Source organism: Hoplias malabaricus, chromosome 10, assembly GCF_029633855.1.
Source record: "Hoplias malabaricus isolate fHopMal1 chromosome 10, fHopMal1.hap1, whole genome shotgun sequence".
Taxonomy (NCBI): domain Eukaryota; kingdom Metazoa; phylum Chordata; class Actinopteri; order Characiformes; family Erythrinidae; genus Hoplias; species Hoplias malabaricus.
In genome coordinates, this window is record NC_089809.1 from 115,033 (window position 1) to 131,536 (window position 16,504).

The 16,504-nt window shown below is 45.1% G+C and overlaps 1 protein-coding gene across 1 annotated transcript; it reads left to right on the forward strand.

The window, feature by feature from the left end:
• The first annotated feature begins 2,296 nt into the window (after positions 1-2,296).
• LOC136708565 (uncharacterized) lies at positions 2,297-7,105 on the forward strand. Its single transcript, XM_066683201.1, has 2 exons — positions 2,297-2,648; positions 2,733-7,105. Exons 1-2 carry the CDS (start codon positions 2,297-2,299, stop codon positions 3,143-3,145), a joined length of 765 nt encoding a protein of 254 aa, XP_066539298.1. The 3' UTR covers positions 3,146-7,105.
• The last annotated feature ends 9,399 nt before the right edge of the window (positions 7,106-16,504 follow it).

Here is a 16,504-nt window from a genome sequence, read left to right on the forward strand (position 1 = left end):
CTCCCTTCATCATCCCACCTCTTCCCCGTTGCAGCCGCAGCTGTGTAGTGGAGTATGGGTCAAATCGAGAAATGAAGAATTCTGAGTGAAGAACTCTCCACTCTAATTTGCAACAGAATCCCACATTCTTTTGTGTATATGTATGTATTATGTGTGCGCAGACCCCGTTTTAACACACACACGTTTTAACACATACGCACACTCACCCAGAGCCTGCATCAAAGGACGCCTGGTTACGGCCCAGATAACAAACCCATTTTTATGATGCTTTTAAGAAAAAGAAGAACAAACAAAGTGGGAATTGACTACGAGTGAGGACTATGAGGAATTGACTATGATAACTCATCCGCAAAGGACGAACAGCATGGACCAACAACGACCCCAAGTGGACATTGGCGAAACTACGTCTCGCCCGAGGTCGCCTAAACAATAACGAAAATTAATCAAATTCTGATTAATATGTGTATGCGATATGTATGAGTGTCACTCTTTTGTCTGCAGATGAACATCTATCAACCAATGAAGTGATGTGTATTACTGTTGTCAATCATGAAAGAAAATTTCTGTCCCTAACTAAAGAAAACGAATTAATATCTTCTAACGTAATATCGTAGTGGTATGTGACCATGACATACCCAAAATAGAATTATATACAGATGTTTGATACTGACAATCTAGGACACATATTATGCTATAACACAAGTATGTGCGAGTAATTCTTGTGTTGCAATATTGTGTATACATTTATCTTTTCTTTCCTCTCTCTCTGAAACATGAAGCAAGTCACGTGAGCCTCGGACCCGGACCCAATCAAAGGAAGGGCACCTCCCAATAAGGCGTGACCGCGCTACCTTTGAAAAGAGGGTGCGACTCATTTTCTCTCTCTTACGCTCTCTCGTTTCAAGCTCTTATGTTTCCGCTCTGAACGCTCTCTTAACTTCCTCTTCGGAAGCTCTTAACTTCCGCCTTACTCTCGCCTACTTCTGCTTACTTCACGCGCTACCACGCGCTCTATCTTAAGCTATTTCTTTAAGTTCCAACCTCTCCAAGCGAGATGTTTGCTCTGCTCCACGCCGACGAACAAAAGACTTTTAAAGGACCTCGTTCCGCTACCCAGGAGATGTCTTGAGTTAGCTAGAGTATGAAGTCTTTACTAGTAATGTTGAGTGATTTGAATATCTTCTTTTCCTTTGAATTGTGTTTGTTTTATCGCTCAATCTAAGTTTAATTCCCACGAGTGATCAAAGCAGGTGAAACTTATTCGTGGCCAGAATAAGATATCACCTCTTTAGATTAGTTGAAAACGGATATATTAGCGTTATAAACCGACTTCTGAGGGCACAGTCTCTGGAGATTCGACTGACGAGCTAAACACTCTGAAGAAGCCACCCCACTCAGGGGAGAGACCAGCCAAAGTCTGCAATTCTCCGAAAAAGGGGACTCCCGATCGACGTCGCCCGCCTGAGGCCGAGAGTGTCTTACTCAACCTGGAGGGAATCCCCTTCACAAACGGGCCTACGTTCCACGACTTGGGAAGGACGAGAAACAACCCCTAGAGCACGGAGGTTAAACCGCGGGACTCAACGGCTCGGTGAAAAATGGCAAAAGAGTAAGCAAGCTAAGATTCATTCATTCTCCAGAAGCTGATGCCTAATTAAGTCCCTTGATAAATTTTATACGTTTATTAAACCTCAGTTAGCCACACATTAGTCACAAGCCATATCGCCTAGCTTATCTTCCAACTCGAATCGGCTTCACCTGCGTTGATGCCGTGAGGTTTCAAGATAATGCTATGTTAAGTAAATATCCTTCTTCCTTTTGTTAATAAATACTTTCATTATTTGAAAATCACAGTGTGTAGAGTCTGTTCATTAAAAGTCTGAAAATCCTGAAGATCTCACTTAGCTTGACTATCATTCATTCTCAAACTAATTATTAACGTTTAATTGCTTAAGCCAATTATAAACTTTAATTACTATCATTAGTCAAATATCAGTAATCATAAGAGTTTGAATAAGGTCAACGCTATAAACACAATATATAAATATATATCAAATATATATTCAGGAACGTCACAGGTACGTCACTTCCGGCTGACTACTCGCGTGCTTGATTTGAAATTGTTTGCCGTTTGTCGCTGTTTTAGTCCTCTAGACGTTTATTTACAATCTCTATTGCATATTCTTTGGCATTGCTTATCCTAGTGTGCTGTCTTCATCATTCCTAACCCACCGTGCTTCTTAACTTCATTTTTTTTCGTACATATTATTTCTCATTGTTTATTTTTTTTCTCTTCATGGCGCCTGCCGAGGAACGAGCCCTTTCTGAGCTCGGCGCGGAGCTCGAGCAGCTCGGTCGCCGGTTTCAGCGTCTCTTGGAGAAGCAGACGGAGCTCCAGCGGGAGAAGACGAGACTCGAGGCAGCCCGCGACGCCTCCTACGTGGCCGTCGCCTCTCCGGCTCCTCTGCCGCGGCGGTTTGCGGGGGTACCCATCTACACGCCTGCACCGGGATGGGAGCGCCAGCGTGGGCGTGGGAAGCCGAGGCCGTCCCCCCCTCCACCGCAGCCAGTCTTCACTTCTGCCAACCGGTTTGAGGTGCTCAGCTCCTGGCCTTCACCTGCTCCAGCGCCGAAGACTAAACAGGACGGTGTTCTTATTATTGGTGACTCAATAGTTAGACATTTAAAAGTGCCGGGGATAAAGAGTAATGCAACCGTGTCTTGTCTCCCAGGCGCACGTGTCCTGGACGTCGCCAGGCGGCTTCCGTCGGCGCTTCGGCAGCGCGAGGACTTCGGCACCGTCGTTCTCCACGTGGGAACGAACGACATCTCCGCCCGCCGCAGCGAGGTCCTGAAGGAGCACTACCGTTCGCTTCTGGATACCGCTCGGAAGAAGACGGATGCTAGGATCATCGTCTCTGGCCCCCTGCCCACCTACCGTCGAGGATGCGAGGCGTTTAGCAGGCTCTTCGGGCTCCACTCCTGGCTCCTGGATTGGTGCGGCACTGTCGGCGTGGACTACGTCGACAACTGGGAGTGCTTTCGTGAGCGTCCGGCCCTGTATCGTTGGGATGGGCTTCATCCGAGCCGTCTAGGATCCGTAGTTCTCTCTGAGAACATTGAGGTGGTTCTGCGCCGGAACTGACTGGTCATTCCCAGTCACATCAGTCAGGTAGGTGGAATGGATAGCGAGCAGGTAAGTAATATTAAAATTCCTAATGTTCCTCCTGACCATCTCTCTACTGCTAGTATGATGAGTAGCATGTCCATGTCACCCACTCTGATTAACGCTAATAAATTTTTCAGCATTGAGACTGTGTCTGTTCCCCGCAAAGCTTGTTATCACAAACGCCCAAAAATCAGTTTTAACAACCTAATTAGAATTAACACCAAGGCACTGCAGCGAACGCAATATTTCAGCACTTCCAGCATTAAATTAGGGCTTTTAAATATACGATCTCTAACATCCAAAGCACTCACTGTCTGTGATATCATTACTGATAACAAACTCAATGCATTATGTCTCTGTGAAACATGGGCTAAAGCCAATGAATACATTGCCCTAAATGAGTCCACTCCCCCTGGCTTCAGCTATTACAGTTGCCCACGAACATCTGGTCGTGGTGGTGGTGTAGCCACAATCTATGACCCTACCATTGACACAACACAAAAATCTAGTTATGATACTAAATCCTTTGAAGTACTTACTCTTAAAGTCACTGCATCAAAAAGGCAGCACTCATTTATGCTCATCACAATCTATCGTCCTCCTGGCCCTTATACAGAATTTCTTTGTGAATTTGCTGATTTTCTCTCAAGTGTAGTTATCGTATCAGAAAAGGCCTTAATTGTTGGTGATTTCAATATTCACTTTGAGAAGGACCATGATCCACTTAAAATTTGCATTTGAATCAATTTTGGATGCGCTAGGGTTCACTCAGAATGTTACTGGGCCCACTCATCAATGCAAACACACATTGGACCTAGTGTTAACACGGGGCATTGAGATAAAGAATCTATCCAATCTCTCGCTACATGAGACCATCTCTGATCACCATCTAATCACATATGAAATAGCGTTAAACTTTGATATTTGTCCACAACCACGCTATATTAGAAAGCGCACTATAACATCCTCAACAGTTAGTGATTTTATCAACAACCTTCCAGACCTTACCACCATTTCTTCTCCAACTCACCCAAATGACCTTGAGCTCATTACAAACAACCTACAACACTTATTGTGTACAAACCTAGATAGTGTTGCACCAGTCAAGACCAAACAATTTAGAGAGAAAAGGTTTGCTCCATGGTACAGTGACAGCACGCGTGCATTAAAACTGGCTGCCCGTAACCATGAACGTAAATGGAGACACACAAAACTAGAATGTTTCCGAATTGCATGGCAGCACAGCCTCACCGACTACAAACATGCCTTATCTAAAGCCAAATCACAGTACATCTCTTCCCTTATAGAAAACAACAAAGACAACCCTAGATTCCTTTTTAGCACTGTATCAAATCTAATTGGAAACAAAAAGGAAATCAACCCCATTGTTCCCTCTGATTTCTGTAGCAATGACTTTATGATGTTTTTTAATGATAAAATTGATTGCATTCGCCTCAAAATCCAAAATCAGTCCAAAGTCACATCGGCTCTCGTAGATGAACCACCCGCTAGCTCTGAGGTGCACTTAGACTACTTGAATTCTGTCGATGAAAATGACTTGCTTAGTTTAATTAGCTCATCTAAATCAACTACATGCTTACTGGATCCTGTACCAACACAATTATTTAAACAAATTTTACCTAAAGTCATTAGACCATTGCTCACAATAATAAACTCATCCCTCAACATTGGATATGTACCAAAACCTCTGAAACTAGCGGTAATCAAACCAATTATTAAAAAACCCAATCTTGACCCTCTCGTACTCGCAAACTACAGGCCAATTTCAAACCTCCCTTTTATTGCTAAGATTCTAGAAAAAGTCGTGTCACAGCAGTTGTGCTCTTATCTACAAAACAATGACATTCATGACATTTTTCAGTCTGGATTTAGACCAAATCACAGCACAGAAACGGCTCTAACAAGAGTAACTAATGACTTACTCCTTTCACATGATAAGGGCTATATATCTATTCTGGTGCTGCTTGACCTTAGTGCAGCATTTGATACCATAGATCATGTGATGCTTCTTGATAGGCTGGAAAATCTGGTAGGAATAAAAGGATCTGCCCTCTCTTGGTTCAGATCTTATTTATCCGATCGTTACCAATTTGTTTATCTGAATAATAAATCCTCTAATCATACTTTAGTTAAATATGGTGTTCCACAAGGATCAGTGCTCGGCCCTGTATTGTTCACACTCTACATGCTGCCACTGGGTCGACTAATCCGTAAGCATGGGATTCAATTCCACTGTTATGCTGATGACACACAACTGTATATATCAGCCAAACCCAATGATGTTGCTTGTCTACGTAAAATAACAGAATGTCTAACTGAAATTAAAGACTGGATGATGCAAAACTTTCTCATGTTAAATTCTGATAAAACTGAGGTCTTGTTACTAGGTAAAGATACTCAGATACATTCACTCAGAAATGCTGCTATTGATAATTCAACAGTAAAACACAATGCCATCATTAAAAACTTAGGGGTAGCCTTTGATTCGACTCTCACATTTGATACCCACATATCCAATACAGTCAAAACCGCCTTCTTCCACCTACGCAATATTGCCAAAATTCGGCATATTTTATCATTAAAAGATGCAGAGAAACTAGTGCATGCTTTTATAACTTCACGTCTAGACTACTGCAATGCGCTCCTGGCAGGGAGCTCGTGCAAAGCGTTACACAAGCTTCAGTTAGTTCAAAATGCAGCAGCCAGGGTGCTCACTAGAGCTAGAAAATTCGAACACATCACCCCAGTTCTCTCGTCCCTACACTGGCTACCTGTAAAATTTCGCATTGACTATAAAATACTCCTCTTAGCTTATAAATCTCTAAATGGTTTAGGCCCGCAGTATCTTACTGAACTTCTCATACCTTATCGCCCGTCACGTACACTTCGTTCACAGGATGCCCATCTACTCTTTGTTCCTCGCATTAAGAAAAACACAGCAGGAGGAAGAGCCTTTTCTCACAAAGCTCCTCAACTCTGGAATAGCCTTCCGGTTACTGTTCGGGGCTCAGACACACTCTCAATCTTTAAATCTAGATTAAAAACCTACCTTTTTAAACAAGCTTTTGGTTAATCACTCACCTTCAGGTTACTCCTTCTATATTGGTGTTCGGGCTGGTTTTCATATTATCACTGTTCTGTGTTAACCCTGTCATATCACCATAGCTACAGCATTCTTAGTTAGCTGTGTAGTAACCGCCAACACGCTGTCTGTCGCTGGGTTCTCTTGCCTGACCAGTGGAAGCTTTTTTCGCAGGACAAATTTCCCCGTTCTTTACCATGACCCTACTAACCTCTGTGTTTTTATTTGTTCCCTTTGTCTGGCTTTCTTTCTCCTGTCTCTCTCTTATGCTTTGAGATGTCCTGCTGCTCTCCAGGTGTTGCCCTGATCCAGCCCCTGTGTGTCCTGTACAAGATCCTGTCCTTGTCTCATCTACACTATCATGCTTGGCCATGCTGTTTTATTTCAGATTAACTCTGCACCTAATTTTAACTCACACTGAATCCCTGATCACCTCCTCCTTCATCAGACTCATACATCACTAATATCATCATCCTCACCATTTTCATTTCTGCTTCTCCATCATCACTAATATACTACATTTATATTACTATAACCCCTTCATCGGTCATTTCACTTTTACTTCTGTTCTCTGTTGTGTCTCCGGTGTCGACCCGAGGAGGATGGGTTCCCCGTATGAGTCTTGGTTCCTTCCAAGGTTTCTTCCTCGTGTGCTGAGGGAGTTTTTCCTTGCCACTGTTGCCCCTGGCTTGCTCATAGGAGGCTTGGACCCGGATCTCTGTAAAGCTGCTTTGTGACGACTTTTTGTTGTGAAAAGCGCTATATAAATAAAATTTGATTGATTGATTGATTGATATTACGGTATATGCATCAACCATAGCATATCATCATAAGTACACTACAGCTGCATGCCTCAGACCTTCTAGCTCGCACCCCTCTATAGGTGCTGCGGTGGGCTTGTCTCCTGTCCAGTGCTCTGACCACTTGACGCGGTGTACTTTTCGTAGGTCTACTCTACGCATCATCCCACCCCTCCCTTCATCTTCCCACTTCTTCCCCCATTGCCGCCACAGCTGTATGCCTCAGACCTTCTAGCCCACACCCCTCTATAGGTACCGCGGCGACCTGTCTCCCGTCCAGCGCTCTGGGCAATCGACGCGGTCTATTCTACGATCTACTCTACGCATCAACCCACCTCTTCCCCCATTTCAGCCGCAGCTGCATGCCTCAGACCTTCCAGCCTGCACCCCTCTATAGGTGCTGCGGCGGGCCTGTCTCCTGTCCAGTGCTCTGGACACTCGATGCGTTCTTCTCACTGCATGGCTTCCTCATTGCTGATTCATTTTCTTTCCACCCTCTACCCCTGCTGCTGCTCTATGCCTCATAATTTCCAGCTCGCACCCCCTCTACAGGTTGCTGTTGCGGGCCTGCCTCCTGCCTGGCGCTCTGGGCATTCTATGCAGTTTCCTTGCTGCACAGCTTCCTCGCCCTAGATTCGCTCCCATCCGATCGTCTCATTCTCCCAGCCTCTACATCAACAGCTTGCATACGTCATGGACGCTCATCCCAACCTCTTCAATTTGCGGCCGCGCCATACCCTGCCTCTAACATTACAATTCTCATTTTTCTATTTAGGTGCTGCTGCAGACCCTCATCCTGACTCCTCTGCTGATGTGCTTCTCCCACCCTCCGGCTTCCAGTTTATACTCTCTTTTCAGATGCTGCTGTGGACTATCGTACTGGACCCTCCTCTGTGCTGCCTTGCTGCTCACACTCTACAGCTTCTAGCTCCTGCTCTGTTTTCAGGTGCTTCGGTGGACCTTCATCCCCCACTTCTTGCTGCTGCACGACTCCGAGTCTCTGACTTTCCCAGGTCTTCCCTGTCTTCCCGGGTGCTGTTACAGGCCATTTCCTAATCCTCTCCTTTGCGGCTGTCCCGCACCCCACCTCTTCCTTTACAGCACATCCTCTCTCCTGATGTGGACCTTCATCCTAATCCCCTTCCCCTCGTGGTTTTGCTGCATCCTCTTCCTTTACAGCCCTCCTCTCTCATGCCACAGATTTTCGTCCCAACCCCATAGCTTTGCGGCTGCTCCGCCCACCTCCAACTTATCAGCTTGCACTCTCTCCTCAGAAACTGCTCTGGACGCTCATCCCTATGCCTTCCCCTCACAAACAAACGGTGCCCTGCGTCCACTGTACGGCTTGCACTCTCTCCTGCTGGATCTTACCTTCTGCTTCTGCTGTCGACTGCACCTCGCACTGCCTCTTATGGTACTGTTCGTACTAATTCTTCCATCAGCTGCGGGCTTTCAACCTGACCTCTCCTCTTTGCGATCATCTGCTCCGAGCCCCTAAGTTCCAGCTTATGCTCTCTTCTCAGGCGTGGCCTTGGACCAGCCCCCCTACGCAGCACTCAGGCCATTGACGCCACCTCAAATTCAATTCACCCTCTCACATGCAGCCTTGTCACTCTCAGCTTCTAACTTTCCAGCTGGTGCCAGTGAGGACCTTACTCTTTCATCTCTTGCTAGCAACAGCACCTCACCCTGCCTCCTATGGTACTGTTCACACTGATTCCTCCAGGCGCTGTGGACCTTCAACCTGTCCTCCTATTTTCACAACCACGCTGCTATCTAGCCCCTAAGCTCCAGCTTATGCTCTCTCCCCAGGTTACCTTGGACCAGCACTCAGGCACTTGACGCCACCTCTGGCACCTGTTTTTTCAACACCCTCTAGGCATCTTTGTTATCTTGTAGTCAACTTTCTACCTTGCCACCTTGATTGAGCTCCTCAGCACCTTTTGGATTTTTCTCTTTCAGAGTTTTCTCCCATGTGACAAAATGCCTTCTCTCTAACTCGCCTGTCCTGCGGTGCTGACCTTTTTGGGCTTCTTAACTGGCCTCATCTGTCATCCCTCTAGATCACCATTCTGTTCTCAATTCCCTCTATGCCATTGGAAAGGCACCACCAGGGCACACCTGCCAATGAAGAATATCTCGCTTTATTAACACTGCCTCTCTGTAGTACTTGACTTCAAGGCTGCTACTAATCCACTTTCCACGTATTGTTGCCAGCTTCAGACCCCTCACTATTACCCAATCACCATCAATTACACTGAAGTAGAAACTGGACTTAGCAACACTCTGTCCAGTGCATCCAGCCTGATGCACTATCATGGTGGCCCCAGGTAAATGTCACTATTATTGTTACACCGTACCTTAATGACATGTAGCTGGTGATACATTAAAATTAAATAAGGTCCTCGCTGGCACCAGCTGGAAAGTTAGAAGCTGAGAGCGACAAGGCTGCATGTAAGAGGGTGAATTGAATTTGAGGTGGCGTCAATGGCCTGAGTGCTGCATAGGGGGGCTGGTCCAAGGCCACGCCTGAGAAGAGAGCATAAGCTGGAACTTAGGGGCTCGGAGCGGCATGATCGCGAAGAGGAGAGGTCAGGTTGAAAGCCCGCAGCTGCTGAAAGAATTAGTACGAACAGAACCATAAGAGGCAGTGCAAGGTGCAGTCGCTAGGAGAAGCTTAGCTGCCAGCAGAAGCAGAAGGTAAGATCCAGCAGGAGAGAGTGCAAGCTGTACAGTGGACGCAGGGCGCTGTTTGTTTGTAAGGGAAGGCATAGGGATGAGCGTCCACAGCAGTTTCTGAGGAGAGAGTGCAAGCTGAGAAGTTGGAGGTGGGCGGTGCGACCGCAAAGCTATGGGGTTGGGACAAAGGTCTGTGGCATGAGAGAGGAGGGCTGTAAAGCTCCACAAGCTCAGACGTTTTCACTGGGCCAGGGGTCTTTTAAAATGGAGTGTGGCAAAATGGAAGACTGTTCTGTGGTCAGATGAGTCACAATTTGAAGTTCTTTATGGAACACTGGGACGCCATGTCATCCGGACCAGAGAGGACAAGGATAACCCAAGTTGTTATCAACACTCCGTTCAGAAGCCTGCATCACTGATGGTATGGGGTTGCATGAGTGCTTGTGGCATGGGCAGCTTGCATGTCTGGAAAGGCACCATTAATGCAGAGAACTATGTTCAGGTTCTAGAACAACATATGCTCCCATCTAGACATCATCTCTTTCAGGGAAGACCCTGCATTTTTCAACAAGATAATGCCAGACCACATTCTGCAGCAATCACAACATCATGGCTACATAGGAGAAGGATCCGGTACTGAAATGGCCAGCCTGCAGTCCAGATCTTTCACCTATAGAGAACATTTGGCGCATCATAAAGAGGAAGGTGCGACAAAGAAGGCCCAAGACGATTGAACAGTTAGAGGCCTGTATTAGACATGAATGGGAGAGCATTCCTATTTCTAAACTTGAGAAACTGGTCTCCTCTGTCCCCTGACGTCTGTTGAGTGTTGTAAGAAGAAGGGGGGGATGCCACACAGTGGTAAAAAATGGCCTTGTCCCAACTTTTTTGGGATTTGTTGACGCCATGAAATTTGGAAACAACATATTTTCCCATTAAAATGATACATTCTCTCAGTTTTAACTTTTGATTTGTGATGTGTGTTCTATTCTGAATAAAATATTAGATGTTGGCACCTCCACATCATTGCATTCAGTTTTTATTCACAATTTGTTTAGTGTCCCAACTTTTTTGGAATCCGGTTTGTAATTACTTTAACGTAAGAAAATTAACGGCTGAATCACAAAGTAAACTGATCAAAACTGTTGTCTCATGTTTAAATTACTTTTCTGCTTCTAAGTCATTCCAAATAAAAGGGAATCGACAAAGATACTTAAAATTACAATAGACTTTTGAATGATTCATGTTTGTGTCACGCAGGCCTCTCAGGACTCCAGGTCCCAGAATACACCAGTCAGTCACATGACGCTACATCGTTCTCACTCTCCGGAATTCTAATCATGATCACCTGTGTCTCTCAGTATATAAGCTTCACTCTCTCACCAGTCTATGCCGAGTAGTGCGTGATCCTTATCCGTATACAAAGCGTTCTCTACATACCTGTCTGTCTTGAATTCTTGTTACCTACCTTATGCTCGTCTTTCGGTTTTCGTCCTTGTCTTGCCCCTTTGGATTTGTTTGCTCTCCGGTTCATGAACTCTGCATGGCTCTTCGACTACTCTCTTGGATTATCTATGAAGTACTGTTTGTTTCCGGTATTCGACCCATCTGCCTGGCTTTTCGACTACTCTATTGGATTATCTCTGAGGTACTGTTTGTTTCCAGCATTCGACCCGTGCTTGGTTTTGTTAACCCCTTGTGGATTGTGATTAATAAACTCTTTCTACTGTTAACGGCAAGTGTCTGCCTCCTGTCCAGTCGTGACAGAATACTCGGCCTCAACATGCAGACAGCGGTTCTGAAGCTGTGATTACGGCGCTAAGCAGTCAAAGCCAACTGCTAGGTCAACACCAGCAAACGCTAGCAAGTGTGACTCAAGCTATTGAATCTCTCGCTCACCAACAACAAAACCAGCAACTGCAACTTTCGCAGGTGGTAGAGAGCGTTAAAGCACTTACAACTTGCTTTTCTGATAATAGTCTCCACTCTGAGCCCCCTTCGGTCCCTGTTAATGTTTCTTCGCATTACCCTGTCAGTAAGCCTGAAGTTTTTGAGGGTAATCCAGCCAAATGTTGTGGATTTTTGTTACAATGTTCGATATTTTTTGAGAACTCGCCTCCAAGTTCGGATAAATCCAAAATAACCTTTATGATGTCACGTCTCACGGGTAAAGCACTCGAATGGGCCACTGCGGTATGGAATAATATTATGGATAAAACGTATCCCGAGTTTTTGACTATGTTTCCGGAGGTGTTTGATCACGCTAATGAGGGTCAATCCAATAGGGAAATCCTTCTGACCCTTAAACAGGGCTCTCGCACTGCAGCTGCTTACGCTCTAGAATTCAGAACTATTGCTGCAGGAAGTGGGTGGAATGAACCAGCGCTCATGAATGTATTCCGAAACGGTCTTAACTCGGATATACTTACTGAAATGGCCTGTAGAGATGATGGAACATCTCTGGATCAACTCATATCCATGTCCATTCGTCTAGATCAACTTTTAAAGACCCAAAACCTCGGGTCAGGCACACCTAACCTTAAGGTGTCATGCGTTTCCTAGTTCAGAGAGACATAAGATGCACTCGAGTTTCGTTCCCAGTCCTAATTCTCCAACTGAGCCTATGGAGTGTGAGGTTTTGAGACTGTCTCCAGAGGAACGTCGAAGACGTCTGCACCATGGATTGTGTCTATATTGTGGAGGTTCAGACCACTTCAGACGTGATTGTTTAAAACGTCCACCGAGTAATCCGACACCTCATCAAAAGAAAGCTTTGCACGTCAATACGGTGAGTGTACCCACAACGAGATTAACTTTAAGATCGTTTTCAATACCTGTCACCGTGTACTGCCAAGGAAATTCTCTTGTTGTTCCAGCCCTGATTGACTCCGGAGCCGAAGGAAACTTCCTTCATCAGTCCATCGTCACCAAGTTAAACATCCAGACGGAACCTTTGTGCAGACGGGTCCTGGTCCGTGCCCTTGATGGCCTTCCAATTGGAGGAGATCCCATCTCTCAAGAGACCTTTACCTTGGTTAGAGATACACAACCCAGTTATTTCATGGAATCCGCGCGAGATATTGTCCTGGTCCACTTATTGTCATTCCAATTGTTTAGCACTGGATCAACTGTCTGTCCACTCCACATCTGTGGAGAGTCCCGATTCACCTGTACATGTACAAATTCCCTTGGAGTATTCTAAGTACTCAGAAGTATTTAGTAAGGTCAAAGCCACTAAACTACCTCCACATCGAACATATGACTGTGCCATAGACCTTGTTGAGGGAGCTTCCTTGCCCAAGTCACGTATTTATCCACTTAATTTAGAGGAGGAGAGAGTTATGGAGGAATATGTCAAGGAAGCTTTGGCACAAGGGTTTATTCGCCCCTCTAAGTCTCCGGTAGCATCTGGGTTCTTTTTTGTTAAGAAGAAAGATGGAGGTTTAAGACCCTGTATAGACTACCGTGCTCTTAATGACATTACTAAAATATTTGTATACCCGCTACCCCTTATTCCTGCAGCATTAGAGCAATTACGAGGTGCCACCATTTTCACAAAGTTAGATCTTCGTAGTGCTTACAATCTCATCCGAATCAAAGAAGGTGATGAATGGAAAACGACGCTTAGCACGACTAGGGGACACTATGAATATCTAGTAATGAGTTACGGACTAGTAAACGCCCCGTCTGTGTTTCAGGCCTTTATAAATGACATATTCCGAGATATGTTAGGGCAGTGTGTGATCGCGTATATAGATGATATATTGATTTATTCCCCTGATTTGAACACGCACATAATGCAAGTCAGGAAAGTACTTCAACGTCTCAGAGAGAACAATCTCTATGTCAAAGGAGAGAAGTGTGAATTTCACCAACAGACTATTTCATTTCTCGGATATGTCATAAGTATATCCGGTATTATAATGGACGATCATAAAGTAGAAGCTGTTGTGAACTGGCCAGTACCGAACAATATTAAGGAACTTCAACGTTTTTTAGGTTTTGCCAACTTCTATAGAAGATTTATTATGAACTTCAGTTCCATCGCTGCACCTCTTACTGCCCTACTAAAAGGTAATTCTCAGCGTTTATTTTGGTCTCCTCAAGCACAACTAGCTTTTGAGTGTCGGAAAAGAGCTTTTTCTACTGCCCCCATTCTCAAACATCCGGATCCAGAATATCCCTTTGTGGTCGAAGTAGACGCTTCTGAAACGGGGGTAGGAGCGATACTATCTCAGCGGAAAGGTGATTCTTCCAAGTTATACCCAATTGCGTTCTATTCCCATAAACTATCTCCCGCTGAGCGCAACTATGGTATTGGAGATAGAGAGTTGCTAGCAGTGAAATTAGCCCTAGAAGAATGGAGGCATTGGTTGGAGGGTTCTTTACACCCCTTTTTGGTGATAACTGATCATAAGAATTTGGAATATCTTCGGACAGCTAAGAGAATGAATTCTCGTCAGGCCAGGTGGTCATTGTTTTTCTCACGTTTTAATTTTTCTATCACTTTCCGTCCAGGCAGTAACAATATTAAAGCTGACGCTTTGTCCCGTTTACATCAGGGAGAATTTAAGGAGAAGGGGGAAGGTGACTTCATATTACCGTCATCTGTCTCAGTATCAGTTATTAGATGGGAACTCGATGAACAAATCGAAAATGAAAATAAATCTAAAGAAGTGCCCAGTGAATGTCCAGAAGGGAAAAAGTATGTACAGGCCCCACTCCGAGACAAGTTAATCACATGGGCGCATTCTTCCCTGTCATCTGGTCACCCGGGTGAGACACGCACTACTCAACTCATCCTAGCTCGGTATTGGTGGGAAACTGTTAGGGCAGATGTACATAAGTTTATTGCATCCTGTTCTGTCTGTGCTCAGTCAAAGACCCCTAAGACACTTCCTGCAGGTAAACTTATGCCCCTACCAGTTCCTGAACATCCCTGGTCTCACTTAGCTCTGGACTTTGTCATTGATCTACCCATATCTGAAGGTTATACCACTGTGCTTACAGTGATTGATCAGTTCTCTAGAGGGGTGAAATTTATACCGTTCCCATCACTACCCACTGCTTTCGACACGGCTAAGGCCATATATACTCATATTTTCCGTAATTTTGGTGTTCCAGAAGATATTTTATCAGACCGAGGTCTGCAATTCACGTCACGTGTCTGGAAAGCATTTTTTGAACATTTAGGAGCTAACATTAGCCTTACTTCCGGATATCATCCTCAGAGCAATGGACAATGCGAGCGGATGAATCAAGAACTGGGAAAATACTTATGTTTGTATTGTCACAAGTATCCTCAGGACTGGTCTCAGTATCTGGTATGGGCCGAAATTGCTCAAAATTCTCTTGTGAATTCTACCACTGGGCTCACTCCATTTCAGTGTATCCTAGGCTATCAACCTCCTTTAGCTCCTTGGACTGCTGCTATCTCAGGAATACCAGCCTGCGACGCAGCGAGGAAGTTTGGGAGGAAACCCATCAACACATTTCGGAGAGTCTGTCTCGATATAAAGAGAAGGCAGATAAGCACCGGTCTTCTTCTCCCCCCTACCAAATTGGAGATCGGGTATGGTTGTCAACAAAAAATATCAGGTTTGAGGGGAGCAGTAGGAAGCTCCAATCCAAGTTTATTGGACCTTTCCGTATTTCTGCCAAAGTCAACAATGTTACTTATAAGTTGGAGCTTCCTGCTCAATATCGCATCCATAACTCTTTTCATGTCTCTCATCTCAAACCTGTAGTTTCAGGACCCTTGAACGAGGACATACCAGACGATGTACCACCCACGGCCATGTAACAAGAAGATTCGTATATTTATGCTGTGCGTGAGATTCTGGATTCACGTAGACGTGGAGGGGTTCTCCAATATCTTATTGACTGGGAGGGTTATGGCCCTGAAGAACATTCCTGGGTACCCGCTAAGAATGTTTGTGATCCGGGCCTTGTGTTAGCGTTTCACTCACGCTATCCCGAGAAGCCCGCTCCCCGTCCTAGGGGTCGTCCCAGAAGATCATTTTCCACTCCCACTCTATCCCGTTCCACGTCTAGGTCTAAAGGTCAACGGCGATCTCAGACCTCAGCATGTGTTAATGTACCTGGCTCGGGTACTTCTGGTCAGATTGGTGGTCGTCGTCGTGGCCGTCCTCGTTCCAGGCTGTTTCCTATGCCATCGGCATAGAACGTTTGGAGTCTCTAATGGTCTCTGGTCGTCTCCAATTGTCCCTCTGGTCATCTTGAATTGTCTTTGCTGAGGCTGTGGGTGATGCTGAAAAAGGATAGAGGATATTTATAAGGAAAGTCAGGGGATGGTTCCAGTAAGGTCTTGTTTACTGTCCTCAAAATTGTCAACTGTGAAGTTGTGAAACAATTCAAGAATAACGCATCTCAACTTAAAAACAGAAAGAACCTGGGGTTTTCATCATGTACAGCACATAACCAGTGTCAGAAATTGTTTCAGAGAATCTTGAGAAACCTCTACGTGCAAGAGACACGGCCCAAAACCAGTTTTATCTTCTAGCCCTCAGATGGCACTGAATTACAAACAGAAAGGTTTCTGTAGGAAATCACTGCATGGGTCAGGAACACTTCCCAAACTCACTTTCTGTGAACACAGTTCATCACCACCTCCACAAACTAAACCTTTTAAACACAGAGAAGAACTCAGATATAAACAGGATCCAGAAACACCTCCACCTTCTCTGGGCCCGAGCTCATTTCAGATGTACTTGGGAAGTGGAAGCGTCCTGT

Coding starts and splice junctions, on each gene's coding strand:
- LOC136708565 (XM_066683201.1), top strand. CDS start 2,297: ATGGCGCCTGCCGAGGAACGAGCCCTTTCTGAGCTCGGCGCGGAGCTC. Junction 2,649..2,732: donor GCCGAAGACTAAACAGGACG/GTGTTCTTATTA, acceptor CTTGTCTCCCAG/GCGCACGTGTCCTGGACGTC.